Source organism: Hydractinia symbiolongicarpus, chromosome 1 (genome assembly GCF_029227915.1).
Source record: "Hydractinia symbiolongicarpus strain clone_291-10 chromosome 1, HSymV2.1, whole genome shotgun sequence".
Classification (NCBI taxonomy): Eukaryota; Metazoa; Cnidaria; class Hydrozoa; order Anthoathecata; family Hydractiniidae; genus Hydractinia; species Hydractinia symbiolongicarpus.
In genome coordinates this window covers 6,697,056-6,717,875 of record NC_079875.1, presented here as the reverse complement: position 1 = coordinate 6,717,875, position 20,820 = coordinate 6,697,056, and the positions used below count along the sequence as shown (strand labels likewise).

Sequence of the window (20,820 nt, the reverse complement as noted above, 5' to 3'; positions counted from 1 at the left end):
TAAACGAAAATCGCATTGTTTTTTAACACGCAAATATAAACTCGCAAAACCCTTAAGGGATTTAATTATAACAAAAGACAAACGACTGCTATCCTCCACGCAAAGGTGTGACATTCGCGTGTATGCGGTAGAATACATTCAAACTGTACTGTATGAATGTTGTAACACCCTCCTTCGTTATGATTAATATATGTTTAAAATTATGCTGTTTGTTAAAATCTTAAATTTCTTATACTATATCATTTAGGAAAAATAATTAATATCATAAATCTTTTTCAATGATATTAGAAAAATAATTAAAACAACGTAAAATACGCATGTCGTAACACCCTCCTCCGTTATGAAGTAAATAAATAAATAATTTTAATGTCGCGAAAGACTAAGTCCGTAAAACTTTTTTGCACTTAAATATTAATTTTCTTATAAGACTGCGCAAAAAACATTAAAAGAACACTTAACTTTTTTATTAAAATAAATTTTGTGTTTTATTATTTTAAGTGGGAAAATAATAACTTGCTGTATAAATTTCGAAACAGCCTAAGTATAACCTATAATTTTTTTGTTGTTCCGACCATTTATACATTCTCGATAACATTACTTTTATTTCGCCGACCGACAGACCGTAAACTACTATCTACTTCGCGCGTAGAACAAGTAATTAAGTTGGAGTCACCTTATTTCTAAAATCCAATTTCTAATAAAAACACGAGATGCAAAAGAATTTTTAAATGTGAAAAAACAAAAAGACACAAGATTAGCTATACACATCTATTGTTTAATATTTCCACAATCACGATTAATAGTGACGATCGCGATAGCATCTTTGTTTTTTTATACATCACGACTATCGCGAAGCTTTTCGTTAACATTTTTTCTATTGCGATGGTCACGATAGGATCACGGATTGTTCGCGTCGCGCATGATACGCGCTCACGATGTTAGGTGTCCTGATTCTAGTACTGTGTATATAGAGATTGTTACAAATAAAATATTATATATACAAATTAAAACAATTTTTTCTCAAATGATTGTGGAGACTATACCTTAGCCAAATTTATATGGTTGTTTGCTGATGCCTTATTTCATTTTTGAAGCAAATGGCTCCTCGTTTATTTATCTGTGTGTACAATCAAGATTGTACACACACTTTGGCTTTATCTTGAATTAATTGATGATTGTGTTTTTGTGGATCTTATTAGATACGAATGTAGGTGCCTCCATATGGTTCATCACATGCACAAAAATTTAGTGCAAATCTTGATACAATTTTCAAAACAAGAAAAGTTTTTGGCGTTGTTTGAAAAGTCAGGTTTTATGGATATGTGGTCGTTATGTTAATATTGTTTAGTAAGTATTTGTTTGTATGTAATTTGTCAATTAAGTTTATTTGTTTTTTTTTATTTGTATTATTTAGTATATGTAACTGCACTTTGCCACAGGCTGTGCTTGTCTTGTCAATGCTAGTTTGTTCCGTAGCATCATTTTTGTAGTTCTGTTTGTGTGCTTGTGTGCTTGTGTGCGTGTGTGTATGTTATGTTTTGTTATATATTTATTCTGTATGCTTCATCTGTGTACATTTCATATCTATAGTCTGCACATGTGTATGTTTTTTGTTTGCATATGTTTTGTCTGTATATTTCATTTAGTAGTCATTAGTATATGTTGTAATAAATGTTTAGCTTTGTTTATTTTTTGAGAGAGTTCCTTTCGGGAGAGTACTTGTTTCCACCTGCCATATTTAATGTTAACTTGGAGAGTAAATTTGTAATGTATTGTAGGTGTATTTAAATTTTGTAATGTAGGCTCTGTAGTTCCATGTATTCATTTTACCTTAGTTCGTATTTATTTGGGGTTATTTATGTTTGTTAGGTACTTAATATTTACATTTACTTGTAATAGTGATGTTCAAGTGATCATTCGTCTAAACTTCTGTGTCTGCTCATGCGTCCATAAAATAAGATGCCCTGAGAATCAGATGCATCTACATGTTAACACACCATAACTTGGTGGTTACAACTCTCTCACTTTGTGTAGGAGATCAGGTTTGGTTCCCCTTGCTGATGATTGAAAATGCATGTTCCATAGCCCCAGGTAAAGCCAAGCCATGGGGGGAAATTGGGGAGATGATACACTAATGTGATCCATTGGATTTTGCAGGAAATTTTCTGGTAGAGCAGAAACTCTAGTTTGGTCTGCATAACCCAAAATGAGCATTTTTTGGAAGTAATAGACAGGATATATCCCTCCATATATTTATGAGGCTAGCCATGTAAATTATAAAAAGTTATCTATGTCCTAATCATTTCAGGAGAAGCAAGCAATAGCATGTGCACACCGTCACACACACGGAAATTGATTAGGTTGTGCTGTTGGTATATATTGGTATAGCACAAAATCACAAAATTTATATAGATTATATACCAATGTAGCAATTAAAAGCAATTAAAATATAAGCAATTAAAATTCCAAAATGATGCTTAGGAAAATTACTTTTTCATGCCCACAATACGCTTACTTTATGCTTAATGGCAAAAAAATTTATTGGAATATGCTTATGAAAAACACATAATCAGAGTTATTTAAAAAAAATTATATTTTTCAATTTTTAGAAACTTTTGAAAAATAAAATAAAACATGCATAGTCAGCATAGCTATGGAAAGTCAACAAAACCAAAGAAGATTTCTTCAAGAAATGTGAGTTAGTTTTTTAAGATAACAAACAATTGTTTAAAACAAATTATTTTACTGTGGAAAGTTTATCATTTCTTGAACATGATAGTCAAGAAATGATAAACTTCCCACAGTAATATGGATACTGAACAGACAAACTGAAATAATATCTTCAATAAAATTATTTTACTTTCATTTTATTTTTTAATTTTTTGGGTGACATTTTAATTTAGACAGTCTTTTCAGTTAAATTTTTGTGTTTTCATGTTAATGTATGAAAAGTATAACTAATCCGGGTTCAAATTCAAATTGTTAAATTGTTAAGGTTTAATGAAGTAACAATCAGTTTTATTTTAGAGACTTAAAATCAAAAAAAGCTTTTTATAAGGATTGCATTTCAAAGGTTTTTGAAAAAAGTATGCTTTGTTAGATTTTGTACTTCATATAGGATTGTATTGCAGAGGCATTAATTATAAATAAAGCACTATACATATTTTTAGAACATTTATTTTAGAACATAAATTCAGAGTATTCTACTCATAGGTAAATACTGTTAACTTGAGTTTGCATTATAATGCGTTTGCAAATGAAAGGGATACCAACAGCTTAGCTGCGAAAAATGTAAGTTCTTTTACAAAAGTTTTTTATTTAATCCATTGGGATAAACCAGCTTTGAATAGAAATATTGCATCTGTTCCATTATTCCTATTTGTTGATTAATATATCATAAGATAATTGTATTGTACAACCGTAATGTATATAAAATATTTTTTTACGAAATAGTGTTTGTAACATGACTTAATAATGTCCCTATATGACAGAGACGTTGTCAAATATATTGAATTGAGGAAGCTGGTGATGTTTTTCTTTACATTTAATTCTATCCACACACCAACATCTACAACATTAATTATCTTTTTTATTATCGTATTTGTATTAAGGAATAAATGTTGGTAGAAATTTAAGTGGGAAATTAAATTTGCCAACTTATATTTTAAAAATAGACTTGAGTGCACAGTTTTCTTGGGGTAGAGTAGAAGAAGGGGTAGGGGATTTTCTGAAATTTGTTCAATCTTTTGAGTTCTCTTGTTTTTTTTAGGGTGTGGTCTATATTTCCCCTTTTTCTTTCAATATATGACTAATGTTCCTATGATGGTTTAATTTTTTTCCTAATTTATGTTTTCCCAATTTTTTAAGTCCAGAGTGAGGCATATTGAAGGATGGTGCACTAAGAAGGAGGAGTAGATAAGAGACCAAGGCTGGAGGAGATAATAATTATTCTGAGGCCTGTGGTAGGGCAAGCTGATATGAGAAATTAAGTTTTTCAGGGGTGTAAACTTTTTAAGAAAACTATGAGTTAATTGAGCATGATATGAAGTTGTTCTAGTTTCTAATAAAATTGACAAGAGCTCATTTAAAGAATAGTAAAGAGATTGCTTTCTGGTAATGTATTAAAGGGAGAGGGACTTTTATGGAGCAATGTCAATTAGATGTGGGTTTTGAAGATAGAAAGGGGTGTTTATTCAAAGCATTACAATGGCCAATATGTGATGCTCTCTAGGAAAATCGACCACTTCTCTTTTCGTATTAAAAAATACGAACAACAGAACTTTCGTATTGAGAAATACAGATTTCGTATTTTAAAATACGCATATTTTTAAAACTACGAAATACGAATTTTCATATTTTTAAAAGTACACAATTCTATTTTTAAAAATACGAAATTCGTATTTCGTATTTTTTAAGAATACAAAATACGAATTTTGTATTTTTGAAAAATAAGAAATTCTTAGAAAATACGAAATTCCATTTTTAAAAATAGAATTTCTTATTTTTAAAAATGTTAGTGTATCAAGCGAGTGGTTGAATAAACTAAATAGAAAAATTACTTAATTTTACAAGTTTATTTTTAATAGGTTTTTAATTGGTCTAATGATTTCACAAGGACATTTTTTCATCACTTTAGAATGAAATACGGCAACTCTAAAGCTTTGCACCGACGTTTTCTTGTATTTTAGAATGAACTTTAAAGTTTCGTATTTTAAAACTACCTCGTGTTTTTAGATTTTTTAATACGAATTACATATTTTCAAAAATGCGCGTATTTTTAAGTACGAATTCCGTATTTTTTAAAATTACGAAATACGGTTTTTAGAAAAATATGCATATTTTTAAATACGCAATTCGTATTTTTAAAAGTACGAAATACGGAATCTATTGTGTTGAAAATACGAATTATTAATAGAAGCGTTCGATTTTCCTAGAGAGCATCACATATAATAATAACCAAATATATGAATGCAATGTTGAAAAAATATAAATGTATCGAATAATTTCAAAATAATTTCAAAAAGGAACCACTGAGCACATTCTTTTTTTGTTATTATAGCAAGAACTGATGGAATATTAGTTGTAATGTGAAAAATATTACAAGTTATGACTTTATTAATTTCACAAGTAAATGAACATTTTTAGGAAGCTGGACATGTACACCCAACCTTATTTCCTTTGTCAGCTGTGCTTGGTAATGCAAATCACAACGTGATGAAATCTTCCAGTCAACGAAAGAAAGAACGACCAAGATCAGGAAACCTAGGTCTGAATATTTTATTGATTAAATTATATTCAACAACATGTATTTATTTGATTATAAAATAGTTTGAAATGTGCAACAAAAAAAATTAATAGTAGCAATGTTGACCTCAAACAAATACAACATCATCTAGAAACAAAATAGCATCTAATATCTGGCTGGACAATTGGATTTTTCTTTGTTGATTTAGGATATGCATCTTACCAAGCTGCACATTCATCGAGCATTTCAAATTCTAATCAAACTTCATCCTCAAATTTGTTAAAATCAAAACTTTTGTCTACGAATACATCCAATCCATTAGGTGCCTTTACTAGTTCGTATGCACCTTCAAAAACAAAAAGTTCAGTTGAGTCTACTGAAGAAAATGAGAAACATTGGAGAAGTCAGGATCCAACAAAACTTTCAAAAACACAAGTGTACCTTCCAGGTCATTCTCTTTATTTTTTTATCTTTCTATTATTAAAAGCCACCAAATCATGCTTATTCCCTTAATCTTACTACTGATTTGGTTCTTACAAAAGTAAAAAAATAAAAAAAACTTGGGTTGTTACCATGTTATTCTACTTTAAATTAAAAGAACAAAATTCATTTTGCAAGGGTTTTTTAGGTGATAGAGTTATATTTGCTGAATCACCATCGGCTCCTGGTATTCCAATCATTTACAGGCTGGAGGATGAACGTAACAGTAATCCAGACAAGTTAAATCTAGATAGGTAATGTGTTATCTGACTATTTTGCCAACCAGCTATTTTTATTGTTATTTATTGTTTAATTGAGCGCAAAGGGTAGATTTTGTGAAAAAGTATATTAATGCAGAAACTTATATGGATAGAAAATTTGTGTGTATAAGTGTACATGAATTTAAAATTTTGCAAATATGAAGATACTTATATAACTTTTGTGCCTGCCAAAGAGCTTAGAACTCAGTCGCAATTATAATCGATAAATAGAACACAAAAAACCTGAAACAAATTCTATACAAATTTTACAATGTCTTTATTGTAGAAATAAATCCTGCAGGTACAAATATTACTGTTTTGGCAAAGTTTATACATACGAGAAACATACATGTTGTCTTTTAGTCCTTATATCATATTTGTAACCACTATGCAGACAAATGCATAAAAACTCCTTTGTATTTCTTTATCTTCTATCAACCAACACAAGTTAAGTTTCTACTTGAAATCTAGTTTTTTAAGTGTGAATAATATTTGATTGTTCTTGAATTGTTTTTTAAATGGAGGTCAATGTTTCATCCTGGCAGGTATATAAGATTTTGTAGCAAGTCTTGTGCTTACTTCTTTATCTTTAGACGGAAGTTATCGATTTGTCCTATACTGGAGGGTGAAGAGCAGTTGCGACTATTAAACTTCCAACATAATTCTATACGAAAGATACAACACTTATCTATGCTCAAAAAATTAATATTTCTAGACTTATATGATAATGAATTAGAAGAAATATCTGGGTTGGCAAGCTTGACATTGCTGAGAGTTTTAATGTTGGGGAAGAACAGGTAATTGTGGATTGTCTAAAGTATACAAACAGACAATATGGGTTTTTAGACATTCTGATTGGTTTAGCTTTCTTGACCAATAGACCAATATAGACTGGTATTGCTCATCCTCGCAGACAATGGAAGGTTAAAATGTAAACAAACAACACCAAAAACTATTTTGAAAAAGAATTGGAAAAAACTTTATATCTAATTCCTACAATACATTAATAAATAAACGCATTTTGTAGGTAAACATTAGAAAAGTTTTGCTGTCAAAGTGACTAGATTGGAATCAGTATTTTATCTAGACTGTCTTCAACATATAGCCAGTTAACTACCCACAGTGTCTATAAAAACAAGATACCTGGTTTAATTGAAAATACTAAATTTAAGGACAACAAATTTATGGGACAAATTGTCCCTTTAATCTCAGTTCTTTAGTTTTTAGTTACTCGGTCAACATCAAGATCATTACAGCCCATATCATCTTTGGCTACCCATATCTTTGCAACAACCTTGCAAGCTTAGTCTGGACATAGACCCCTGGAGTTATTTTACTTTACAGCCAGAGAAAGTTGTTATTTTTGTATTAACAATACTATATACACAACAGGAACGTATAAAAAAACGCCTTAACGTTTTCTATACTGAAACATCACTTGTCTGTTAGATCAAATTTAGCATTTTTAATTACTATATTTTGGTCATTCGACATTTCAATATTTGTTTCTTGAAAAACATTTTTAGGATCAAAAAGATTAACAACCTAGAAGAAGTTATTATGTTGGATGTGTTAGATCTGCATGGGAACAGAGTAAGCACTCCCAAATTTATTATTTATGTTTGCCTATGGCCAGAAAATGATTCCTATCTGTATGCTTTTGTCGACTTCTCGATTTCCTGGACCTTCTTAGGCTGTCGTGTTAATTGTTCCATGACGTAGGCGTTGCAGAAACTGTGACTAGCATATTTTTCATTTTTGCCACTCGCCCTACGCATCTACCAAGAGAACTTTCGTAGCCTTTTGGCTGTGAAGCATTTGTCAGGCGATGCTGTTGTGCTATTTCGAGAAATGGCCAAAACAGTGCCACTTTGCGAAAAATTATGCACAGGATTTAGAACCCTGAACCTTCTGAAAAAAGTTGAAAATTAGCGTCATATTTCACAGCTTTTCGTAGCTTTTTTGGTTGATTGTTTATGTAATATAAAAAATTAATTAGATTTATTTTGTATGGTAAGGCTTGATTCTATGTGTATTTTATAAACTGTTTACTTTTAGATTTCAACCATCGAGAATTTGTCTCACTTACATCAGCTGCGAGTTCTTAATCTTGCCGGTAATGAACTCACTGTCGTAAAAAATCTAGCTGGTTTGGATTCTCTGTCAGAATTGAATTTACGAAGAAACTATATTCAAACTGTTGTAAGTCTTTTGCTTCATGTTACGTGACTAGTGAATCAACAAGATGTGCAATAACTACGCCTTAGTTTTCTTCATTCAACATCACCCTTGCAAAAGAATGTTTTACTGTGAAAGGGATTTGTTTTTCATTTCACCAAACAAAGTGTGAATATTACACATTAGGTGTTACTCTGAATAATAATCAATGCTAGAACTTCTATTATCCTACTGTTAACGCCAGTCTGCAAAAATTCGTCAACTTGTTATCGCAACTGTGACCTGTACAATAATTCAAGATGCAAATTCTGTTATTTGTATATTATGCCTTTATATAAATATGGTTTGGAACGAAATTTGAAAGAACATTAATTTTTTTATAGCATGAAATAGATCAGCTCCCGTCCTTACAAAGATTGTTTCTAAGTTTTAACGAACTTAAAACGTAAGTGATATTCTATTACATTACTACCAAAAGTACATTATTCATGGCTAAGTCATCCTATAATATGAACCGTCTTGTTCTTAGATTTGATGATGTTTCATGCTTAAGCAAAACGAAAAGCTTGATCGAACTCTCACTGGATGGAAATTCATTCGCAAATAATGCAGGATACAAGCAAAGCGTATTGCAAAACGTCACAACGTTAAAACAGCTGGATATGAAAAGATTGACAGTATGTAATGAGATACAATAATCTTACAGTGAACGTATATATTACATTCAAGTACACAGTACACAGACCGATGTAACATTTGATGCAACTTCATAAATGTTGCATCATGATGTACTACGATACGGTGTTACCTAGAAATTTACATGTATGGCCTCTGGACCCTACATGGGTATTTCCACGACAATCTCTCCTCTCCCCCCCCGAAATTCCATGGCATCATCCCCCAAAAAATAAATTTTCTGATGTTTTATACTTTATTGCGTCGTTGCGTCTCTGCAACTGAAAGGAGTATCATGTAACACAAATCTTCTAATGTGTGATTCCTCAGAAAAATTCTAAAGTAGATTTTTTACGCATGATAACATTATATAACATTGTACTACGACATGTGGAAAGCGAATTGGAAAATGTACGCAAAAAAAATTGAGGTTGCCCAAAAGATTGTATTTGTTTACTGTTCCCAGCTAAAAAACAAAAAAACAGATAAGTTAAAGCGTGAGTACATCTTGTTATAAAGTGCTTAAATAGAAAGTGAAAGCTGGAAATACATTGATGAAAACATTACCATTGTTTGTGTCTTTTTAAAGGAGGAAGAAAAAAGAATAGCTTGTGTGATGGCAAAAAAAGAAGATGAACGTCGAAAAGAACAAGAGAGACTGTCATCCATAAAAGTAAAGTTTATTTGTCAGTGTTTATGTTTCTCCTAAGTACTCAGTATTATTGTTTCTTCTCTGTATTTGTATTAAGAAATTAACTTTGCTAATCGAAAGATTTGTTTTGTTAGGAAAAAAGACGGCTAGCGATCAACAATGCACATCGAGAATGGAAACGACAATCACGAAGCAAACATAATACGACAGGGTGAGTTTGTGGTTACTTTCACGGAAATATTTCTCGAATCAACTGAGTGAATTTTGATATAATACTATTACGTGACCCTCGATCGTAACATTGAAATTCATTTGACGTATTTGCTTTTTTGTATTTTGCTTTTGTTTAACTCCATCAATATATTGGCTGTATGTTCATTTAGATTTTTACTCTTTTGAAAATTTTATATGTACTCAAAGCCTATATTGTAAACTTAGTACTGGACCATACAAAAATTATGAATTTTTTAGGCTCAATAATAAAGATTGTGTGGTTGATAAATGTTATTTGTTTATTTGTTTATTCAAAATAAAGCAAAATAGTGATAATTTGACACTGTTTTTTATCGATGGTTCGCTTATTTAGACATATACCTATTTTCCACCAAAATTGTTAAGAGACCCACAAAAACTTTTTAAACTAAAACTCTGTTATTTTTTTAAAGAAACCAGTGAACAGCTCTGGTATTATTAGTACTGAATGTTTTTTATTTAGTTTCTTAACCTCAGATTGCATTGAGATAACCTAAAAGCTTTTCTGACATGTATTTACTATTGTTTTATTGGATAAAAACAAGAATTGGAAAAACATACGATTATACAGTTTGAAAACGTAATGTTATACATATATCGATTAAGATCGATTGACATCGACTTTGCGTTATTCATTTACACAAGCGTAATGTACAAAGAGTTCATGGAAAATTACTTTTATTGGAAGCTCCAGCCTCAAGTTTCTTATAAACATGTTTTGTTTAATAAAAAATACGTGTTAATAATAGGACATTTAGGGTTAGAAACCTTGCCAACTATAAATAAAATTGTTTATTTTTTATATTAATAATTCTCCTGTTAAACTCATTTACCACTCATTTACCACTTCATGTACTTTCATTTAGCACGGATGCAAATTCCATACCTGCACAACATTCCAACAACGAAACATTGCACTCCACTTATTCTTTATCACCCTCCTCCTCGGCGACGTCTACGTCAGCTACATTTGAACGGTCTTCAAAGCTGTAAGTTGAAAGCGATGTTTTTTTGATTTGTAACAATTTTCTCTGAGAAACATCTCACTTAAAACAATTTTATTTGTCAGACATTTTACGATTTCTATTCGCTTTAGTTGTTGTTGATGGAATACCCAAACCTTCCTAAATGTTGTTGATGGAATACCCAAACTTTCCTAAATGTTGTTGATGGAATACCCAAACCCTCCTAAATGTTGTTGATGAAATACCCTAACCTTTCTTCTATCTGAACATGAAAAATTAGACAACTTTAAGACTTTTGTCACATAAGATTAAAGAAAGTCACATTAAAAATTTTAACTACAACTAAACTGAAATGTGTTTTGGGTTAAAGTATTAACTGTGATCTATAATCTGGGAAAACTTTAAAAAGGATTAAGGAATTTATAATGACTAGTCGATAATTCGTGGATAAATCCACACGCTCGTCCTTCCTTCACTTGCCGCATATCGTGTAGCCACGTATATGGGTGTTATAATAAAGATTTGCTCTTGCTTTTTGCTCTAATAAACTGCTAGTTATTTACCTATTTTTTTATAAATCCTAAATAGAGTTCATTTTTAAGGAACAGGTTTAACTGGTTGTTAATTGAATGTAATGAACATTGTTGAGAGATTTCAAACAATGTTTTTACTCTCTAAAAAAACGAGTCATGCCCCATTCACGCCTAAAGTTGAAGCATTTTTTAATGAAATCAGTTGTAATAAATCTACTTTTGAAAAAACAACCTGTCGAAATTGTTTTGTTCTTGTTTTATCGAACACCAAATTTAAACGTAAACAAAAATGCCGGATTTCTGGCGTGCTCGAGCAGCACGAGAGAAATTTGTTCACAACATTAGAAAATAAATGAAGCAAAAAATAAAGAGTTAAAAGTTATTGAAAAGTTGTTATTCAGAATAAAACCTTGCGGTGTATTTTATGGTCAAAATATTATAATGGTTGTGCTGTATATAAACATAAGGAGTAGTAGCTAGCTGCACATTCATGCTGAAAAAATGCTTATTGTTATTAAACCACTGTTATTAAACCAGAAATCGTAATTCGAACCAAAAACATTCGATTTTAAGGATTCGATGATTGTCCTAAAATACAAACAAAAGTTGTTTTCCTGGCGGTTTTGGTGGGCGTTGGGAGGAGGTGGCTGTTAATAGAGTTTCAACTGTACATGTTTTTACTTAAAGCAACTGAGTTGCTAAGGTGTGAAGATGAGATTTTGTCAAAGCTTAAAGGGAACCCGAGGTATAAAATGATGGGCTTATATTATACAGCTTCAAAAGTTAGCTAACAAGTGTTTTTTTCTCTTTTCGTTCTAAGATACATTTAAAGAATTTCATATTTAATTTGCTGCAGAAATTATGTCATATTTAAGTGAGAGAAAGTTTCTACATTTTCTGTCTTCAGTAATTTTAGACCTGTTAAGGTATGTACATTCAAACTTTACAATACATAGAAATTATAAAGGTGAATTGATTAACATAAATTTTTTGCAAAAATGACACTTTTTTGCTTGTCCAAGGCCTCTTAATTTTTTGCTGACAACCCAATTGATTAGGTTGAAAATTTGCAAAGATAAGCAACAAAGTCTTCTTCAACCTAGATAATCCAACAACAATCTACACAGCAGATCCTGACAAGAATAAAACCTTTTATGAACATATAATTATCTTGCAAACATGGCAAGTGTGAAGCTAAAATTTTCATAATTTGAATAATACACTTAGCAACTTAAAGGCTATTATCAAAATTATGAAGTTGGTTTGCTAAATAAACGTTTAATTTAATTTGATTATTTTTAAACGTAGTGAAAGACTTGGTTAGCTACTCACTGCCGTCTACATAAACAACAGTACACCGTGCTTCTAATTGATTTGACATCGTGTGTTTTTATTTCAGCAGTCACGGTATAAAAGATTTCAGCGCATGTCATTTAGTTGAAGTGGAGAACGACTGCGTGTGTCTGTATGGAGCAGGTTCACTGGATGCACTGGAGAAAAACTGGGGAGAAAAAAACACGGCAAGCGTGACCTCGATCGTGTTTAAATATATCTCATTCGAACACATCGTGCCTTACTTACCGAAATTATCCACGAAATTTAATTCAATAAATGTAAGTTGAAATGATAATTAAGCGAGACCATAAGTTCTACTACCCTACCATAGTTTTCGTTAAATTATTATATTCACCTGTTACTAATTAACATGAAGTAAATTGTTATCGAAAGCGTTTTTTTAAAGACATCTAACTCACGATTTTTACGGTGTCATTGATAATTATACGAAAATTTTTTACATGGTTACTTCAAACTTTTTCATTGTCTAATTAGAAACATCGAATGTGACATTCTACCAATCAATTTCATGAATTTGTTTCTTTAGACGGTAGAGTTTACTAAGACCAACATTGATACTTTCAATGATATTAACGCACTTGCCTCGCTTTGTGAGATGCAAAATTTAGTCATTTCTGAAGAAGGCAACGCAGTAACCAAGTTAACGTTATGGAAACCATATGTAGTATTTAGATTGACAAATTTGAAACTTAAGACATTAAATGGCAACGAGGTACAGTTTTTACTGTTCAACAACTCTCAACTTTTTAATTAGTTGTTTGTCTTGTTTCACCATTCACTATTCAGTATATACACGATACACAGAATAATTCAGTTCAATTTCTTCAGTTGCGTTTTTAGGCATTTGTATTTGGAATTTCACAGTAATTCTTTCCTTTAACCTTTTGTTTATTTATTTTGTTCATGGGCTTGTAATACTTAAAGGTTAAATCTTTCTTTAAATAAACATTTCGACTTTATTTACTCCCACCACGCCCCGCCCGCTTTCGTTAAGCCAACTACCGCTCGTTTTACGCCTATACTTCTTTGAATTATTTTTTTAAACTCACACGGCTAAATTTCACATGTACGTAACTTCGTACAAGTTTCCCCATTTTATTTTACAACCTTGCGGCTATTTTTAACAAAACTAAGCACGAATATGAAGTTAATAGATTATTAAAATAGATTTTTATACTTGTTTTCTGAAATTGATTTTTTGTGCTTGTTTTGTTATAAGCAAAAGAGCAGCCAAAAAAACCTTGTTTATATCTCTATGTGAATCGATAGTTAATCTACATTCAAACCTCGCAGCTTGCAAGGTGGACAAAATATGGTCAAAAAACATACGCAAACCAGACTTGGTTTGATATGCTTGCCATTTTTCTAGATCACCGGTACCGATGTTGTACATGCAGAAAAATTATTTGGTGCTATTTGTCACATGACAACAACACAATTATCACAGACTCGATTGTTGTCTCTGTTAAATAAACAAAGGTGATTTTACATTCTCAAAGGTTAAGTATGTTTGACCTTCTAAAAGAAATACTTGTTGGGTTGTTTAATTGACCAACGAAATGATGAAATGTATGAATTCTTAGAATGTCTGAACGTTTTATTAGGAGGCCCTAAATTGAGAGAGGCACTCTATCGAAAGAACTACTAATTCCTTGGGAGTGGTCGTAAGGCTTTTATTTGACGTCTCGTTACATGTGAGTATTTTGTTTTATTTGTCTTATTTTGTTTTAGTCAAGTAAATGAGACCACAGATAATCCTGTTGTTTCGAAAAATCCAGTCAAACCCAGGTAAACTTTGTCATGTATAAAAATGCTGTTCTATTTTACGTCTAAAAATACTGCAGTTTACCACACACTATTTTTCACGGGCTTTCCACCACAATTTTGTGCATAATTTTGCGGAAAATGACAGTAACATTTTTTTAAAGGAATGTGCTAGTTGGTGTTTCTGCGATTTTTACAGTATGGAACAATTAATGCGACGATCTAGGAATGTCCGGGAAATCGAGACAAAAAGTCCGTGATTGATAAGATAATGGAATTAATTCATAAAATTTATATTGTATAACCTGAAGGAAAAACTGGCACTATCAGTAGTTTTTGTGTATTTTAGTCAAAATTTGCAGAACTTTTAAATACTAGGTTAGCTACACATTATTGTTTTCATTTTTCAGTTCACAGATTGGTGATGTCTTCAGGGCAGGTTTAATGTACGTCGATTCAACAGAGAAAGCGAGAGAAGTAAGTTGCACAGACTATAGTTCGACTTGCTTCATCATTGTTGAAAGAAAATATTAATTTCAAACTTATTTTTTTCCCTTTTTTTGCAACGAATACCTTTATAGGCATTGAGAATACCAGAAAACAACGACTTTTATGTGACTAAAATGTTGAAATAGGATTATAATTTCTTGTTAGTCAAAAACCGGCTAGTTGGTAATAAGTTTAATAAATCTTTGACTTTTCTTATCGATAAAGCATATCGATAAGTTTCTTGTTATCTTAAAGCTTAAGAGTTCATCTCTAACAGGAGTAATATTCCATGTAGAGCAGAGCTATCAAAGAAAGTAGAAAAAAATAGAAATTAATCCTACTTTCGAACAGCGGAAATTTCCGACAGTCAATCAGAATGCTCAAATTTATTCTGCTCGGAATATTTTACCTAGTGGATATGAACCTTAACAGACATATAGGTAGATTTACTTAGTAAAAATTTTTCCCCCTTTTTTGTTTTTTCTAATAAATATATATAGCAGAAAAAAATTTCTTCGAATTTGTTTAATTGCTATGAAAATCTCATCAGCTTGGTATGGAAAATTTTTTTTGTTTATGTCGTATTCCATTTTTCAGGAAATGCAAGAAAGGCTTACATTCGCTTCCAATTACGTCCACGAAATTTTTAACACATCCATAATGGCAAGCCGAAAGCAGAAACTTTTGGATAGCATATTGCCACAAATTTTTTCTGATCTTGTTAACAAATACTTTAAAGAAATAGCCGACGTTGACGCATATTGCGAAGATTCGTTAGAAAAGATAAAAAGAAGTGTTAACGTGACGTACTGACGGTTGTTTGACGGTCTATTCACGCCAACATAACGTGCTGGTCGTTGTTTGGCAGTCGTTTTTCGCCAGTAGTGGCCGACGTAGTAATTGCCTTGTGACGATTGGATGACGTCAAAGTGACGAATATGGGTTGTACGCTGATGTGACATTTGACAATCGGTTAACGTTACGTAGCAATAGTTATTTGAAGGTCGGATGACGTCACGTGACCGGCGAGTTGTGTGGTTGTTAGACTGCGGGTCTGTCTTTCGTAAATAGTGCAGGCGTTGGTTAGTAAAAGAGAACTGTAAAATACAGAATATATTAATATATTTGGTGTCAGTAAGACACGAGTTTTTTAAAAGTTGTAAAAATTGATATTTATACAAGTTACAATAATAATTATGAATCAGTTCAAGAGTTGTTTTACACTTCTGCCATAAATTATGCAGATGTCGCTACTTTTGAATTTAGAATTTATTTGTACTGTATCTTTGCCAATTTAAGGTGGGGTTAGTTTTGTTCTCACGAGGAAGTATAACCAAATCATGGAATCTTTGTTGCAACTTCGTTTTTAAGAGAGATAATGGCTATATATAAATATATGTACTTATTCAAAATATATCTCTTGTAGAAGTTGTATGTTGGCTTATTTACTCGAATGAGCGCTTTGAAAGCGTTTAATTTGACAAATTTGACGATGGGCGCTTCTTCGAGGGAGATCAAATTTGACGTGTTAAAAAGATATGAAATAATTTTGATGAGAACTTTAACATCGAAATGTGAAGTACTTCAAGTTGTCTTTTAAACACTTTAATGTAGAAAAAAATAATGAACGCGTAATAATTCGCGCAGAGACGTTCATTCGAGTAAAATGCTAAGCCGAGTATTTTTTGTTGCACAAATTGCGTTTTTAAGGTCAAATAGTATATTCCTTTTTAATTTATTCACTGCAGTGTATTCTTCACATTGCATTAGTAGGGCGCAAGCAGCCACAACTCGTTTTTTAGTAAAAAAGAAAGCCAAATTTTAAAAAACGTCCCCATAAAAAGCTACATACACGGTTTCTACAGAAGATACATCTAAATTGAAATTGTGAACATTTATTTGCATTGGCTGTTTTCACAAATTTATGTATTGAGTTGTGAATCAAAGTTTCATATAATCTATTTTAGTTTCGTATATATACCAGAGAATCATCTCTGTGGATAATCATATTTGTGTGCAACATAGTCTCGATCATCACTTAAGACTACAAAGCGCATTCTCCTTCCTAGAGGTTTTGAGATTGAACTTTCAAGTTTATCTCAAAGGACTCTGGGGTCAAGAATGTAACAAGCGCCCTTGTGAACGTTGTAAGCTTCTAATACTTTCATAAATTTAAACTATGAAAACTGGTTGATGAAGACAGAAGATCACTTTTCATATCAACTGTTAATCCTCGGGTGCGTGAGGCCACTGTTATTTCAATGTCACTGTCTTCGTTTAACTTGTCTTCCAGTACTGAAACACTTTTTATATCACACGTGTTTTTATTGATTAAATTTAATTTTCGCTGCTGCTCTCGTTCCTCTCGTATGGCGATTTCTCGTTTTCGTTTTGATTTTCGTTCCGCTTCTCGCTTTTTCCTGTCCAATCTATGTTGTTGCGCTTTTGTATAGAAAATCGAAAAGTACATAAGATACGTTGGAAGAAATAAATGAAACAACACAACAGCACCAATAAATATTGATAACACTGCCGTCAATTTACCACCAATGGTTTTCGGTACGACGTCACCATACCCGACTGTTGTCATAGAGATGATAATAAACCATATGCTTTGCGGAATGCTGTTAAAGTCATCGTTAGTATCATGCTCAAAAAGATAGATTATGCTTGACACGAAGATGACATTTATGGCAAAAAAAGCACCAAGTGAGAACATCTGTTCCTTGCAGTAAAATAGACTTTTACCGAGTACACGTAAGCCTGTGCTGTATCTGGAGAGTTTCATAATGCGCATGATTTGAATCAGTCTCACAACGCGCACCATTCCAATGGAGTGCAAGATAAAATCTTCCGCTAAGACTATGAAGAGAAGAGAGAAAAAAAACGGTACAATTGCAATTAAATCCACAACTCCATAGAAGCTTTTGACAAAAGCTAAACGATCGGGTGAAGTGAATAAACGAATCAAATATTCTAATGTGAAATAACCAATAAAGAAACATTCTAAGTGAAACCAAATTGTACGGGAACGAAACAACAGTGAGCGAATTCCTTCACTCTCTGTTTCAGCGCAAAACGTGATGACGGATGCAACAATGACCATAAAAGAAAGGTATGCAGCGATTAAAGCTAAACTTGATTGGTGGGGATCTTGTAAGAATGTCCACAGCTTTTCTCGAAACGTCTTCGGTTCTGGCGGCAAAGGTTTTTTCCTTGCTAAGCCAAAAAATTGCAACTGTCTTTGGTACTCTCTGTGGTTACAAAAACTTGGTTTAGCAAGAATACCATGTGATTGATAAAAAAACAAAATTGCGTCAAATATTTCGGATTTGCAGTCAAAATAGTATTCGTTTCGTTTCCAGTCGAAAAATTTTTCTCGCTTGTCTCGATCTCCCAACAATGTATCAGGATAGTTGCATAGCGTGGTTTCGTAGGTTTCATAGCATGTACCGCGTACATTAATTTTTATTCTCCTGTTAGACATACACGCGGTTGCACAAACCATTCTAAAACAAAATTGTAAATAGATCTTCCAGTGTCTAAAAGGCGAGATAAAAACACATATTTCTGAAAATCCAACCGTGTCTATGCAGAAGAAATCAAGAACAAAAAGGTTTCATCCAGATAAGAAAAATCAAATAAGTCCTGGGGACTAGGTTGTGTAATTTTAATTCTCGTTTATAATTTTGTGGATTTAAGGAAAAACTGGCTCATTCAAACTCGTCTCAAAAGCTTTTTCTCCTTTTGTGACATAATGACATAACGGTCTTCCGCAAAATCAGGGGACGTAGACCCCGCAACGAGGTCACTTTATTTGTCATTTTTAACCTTATTAATGCCAGTAATAAGAGGGGACGGAGCAAAATTGCCATACCTTGTATACTTTCGTTTATAGCATTAAAACGGTCGATCTATATTCCTAGAACTTCTTGTAGTTGAGTTTTGTCATTTTGAACGAAAAAACAACCAAGAAAAGTTTTTGAAAAAGGCAGGTGGTCATGGCCTTTTTCTAAAGCTCCATTTCAATTTTTCAAATTTCTTGACATTAGTGATTTTCTTCCTTAAAGTTGTTCATTTAAAGTTCGCACGTTAAAAAACGTTTGAATATTTAACGCCCCTTTGTGACTCTTTTTCGCCCTAGGGCGTCAATATTTTCTAGAAGTTACGCCCGAGAAATTTATCGAATTTTTCCGTAAAAATGGTATCTTTTGAACAAAATGTGTACAAAATAAACCCTGTATGACATTTTTCCGGATATTTTGTGTAATTGGCGCCTCTATAAGTTAATGAATATAGCTGAAAAGTTAAATTTTCACTGTTAGCAATATATTTGCTGACAGTCATCATTTGAGGCATCATTTTTAGTTGTCATATAACATGCATTATTTTTACCAAATTATGAACTACAATCCAACACAAAAAAAGTTATGAGGTAAGTAATTTGTGGCTCCCTATGTCCTTATTTCTTTCTGACGCATTAATCCTCACCTCTTCCCAGGCCTTGTTTGGTTTTCTTTAATAAGTTCTTGACAAATTTGCGTTTATTTATATCTAAAGAAGTGTTTCCGCCGCCTTTAGGGTATTTCTTCATTGAGAGAATCAAACAGAAAAGTAATTCTTCCTCAGGCTTTGTTAGCTTTTTATAATATGTTCTTCGCAAAATTGCGTTTTTTCATATCAAAAGATATGTTCCCACCGCCTTTAAGTAATTTTTCCTTTGAGAGAAACAAACAGAAAATTACCTCTCCCCCAGGCCTTACTCCTCTCCTGTAATACGCTGACCTGACTTGTTCTGACCGCAAATTCTAGGCGTTGTAAGAGGGCGATACGAGACAAAAAATTATACTACCGAAGTTACATTGGCAGGGTGTCATTTATTTTCTAGTAAGTACCCATTCTCGTTCCCAGAGCTCTTTGAGAATAAAACCTCGAATTCCAGGTTTATCTCAAACAGCACTAGGGTCGAGAATGGCAAGTGGCTTTAGTCCATGCTTACTACATTCGGCCGAATGACTAGCCATACCATGACTAGATTTTACAGATTTTATAGATTTTAAAAGATACTAAAAAAGTTTAATCGATACGACACGTTGCGATAAATCAATTAACCAATTTTCATAAAATAGAATTTTTTGTATCCCAAAGCAATAATTTTTTTTTTAAGAAAAATATAAAGTTACATGTCGCAATGAAATAAAATCATACTTTCCATTTCACGACGATGTTTCCTACCAAGAAAAAATTCTCATCATTATTCTTCTAACATCAGCAAATTATTGTTTTAAAACAAGTTATTCAGCTCGATTCTTATGCTTTTGAAGTTTTAGTTTAAGAAAAAATTTATTCATTGTAAGATTTAAAAAAATGTCAATTTTACATGTTTATATATAATTTCAATTTGCTTAGTAACACCGCGTAAATGATTTACGCGTTATTTCATGACGTGTATATAGAAGCCATACACCCAACTAACTTATAAATAAATTGTTTATACATATTTTAAGATATTAGTTCACCAAATGGCAATTCAAAAAACAGATGTAAAGAAACCATGGATTAGATGTTTTCAAATAGGTCGAGCTGTGGATGTCCACTAACATATACTCACCATCGATGTTGTTATTGTGTTCCTCCTTATAAAGGAATAGAAAAGAAATATGCTTTTAAAAGGTCAGCTATGTAAGCTGTTTTAAGAAAATTTCTGTTGCCATGTATGTGTAAAGACGCAAGTAGAAAACTCGCAAAGTCATTGCAATAAATAACGTGTGGCGTGTGGCCTTGTGGTCAATGCCGGTGTATACCTAATGTATGTGTTCAGAACACAGGATTCACGTTGATAACGTTGTTTCCAACTCTAAAGTGGCCATCTTCTGTATAAAACATTTGGAATAATAATAAGAACATGGTTCTTAATAAACCGTAATTTTTCACATTTTTGATTGAGGCACAGTGGATATGTTTTTACTGG

The 20,820-nt window shown here is 32.1% G+C and overlaps 2 protein-coding genes across 3 annotated transcripts; one reads left to right on the top strand and one right to left on the bottom strand.

The window, feature by feature from the left end:
• The first annotated feature begins 1,099 nt into the window (after nucleotides 1–1,099).
• LOC130635118 (leucine-rich repeat-containing protein 49-like) lies at nucleotides 1,100–16,059 on the top strand. 2 transcript variants are annotated; one of them, XM_057444673.1, is made up of 20 exons: nucleotides 1,100–1,347; nucleotides 2,610–2,694; nucleotides 3,214–3,291; nucleotides 5,146–5,266; nucleotides 5,454–5,693; nucleotides 5,874–5,979; nucleotides 6,579–6,782; nucleotides 7,512–7,578; nucleotides 8,044–8,187; nucleotides 8,547–8,608; nucleotides 8,693–8,840; nucleotides 9,428–9,511; nucleotides 9,625–9,701; nucleotides 10,609–10,731; nucleotides 12,643–12,853; nucleotides 13,123–13,308; nucleotides 13,966–14,075; nucleotides 14,328–14,384; nucleotides 14,771–14,837; nucleotides 15,447–16,059. In XM_057444673.1, exons 2-20 carry the CDS (start codon nucleotides 2,635–2,637, stop codon nucleotides 15,660–15,662), a joined length of 2,361 nt encoding a protein of 786 aa, XP_057300656.1. In that variant the 5' UTR covers nucleotides 1,100–1,347; nucleotides 2,610–2,634; the 3' UTR covers nucleotides 15,663–16,059. The 2 variants fall into 2 exon arrangements, with proteins under 2 accessions (XP_057300656.1, XP_057300655.1); XM_057444672.1 differs by having other exon boundaries at nucleotides 1,101–1,347; nucleotides 12,640–12,853.
• A 107-nt stretch (nucleotides 16,060–16,166) lies between these two features.
• On the bottom strand, nucleotides 16,167–20,437 carry LOC130635144 (potassium voltage-gated channel subfamily A member 6-like). The gene is made up of 2 exons (XM_057444675.1): nucleotides 20,058–20,437; nucleotides 16,167–18,358 (listed from the first exon to the last, which is right to left on the bottom strand). The coding sequence occupies exon 2, from the start codon at nucleotides 18,355–18,357 to the stop codon at nucleotides 17,014–17,016; it is 1,344 nt and encodes a 447-aa protein (XP_057300658.1). The 5' UTR covers nucleotide 18,358; nucleotides 20,058–20,437; the 3' UTR covers nucleotides 16,167–17,013.
• Between the last annotated feature and the right edge of the window lie 383 nt (nucleotides 20,438–20,820).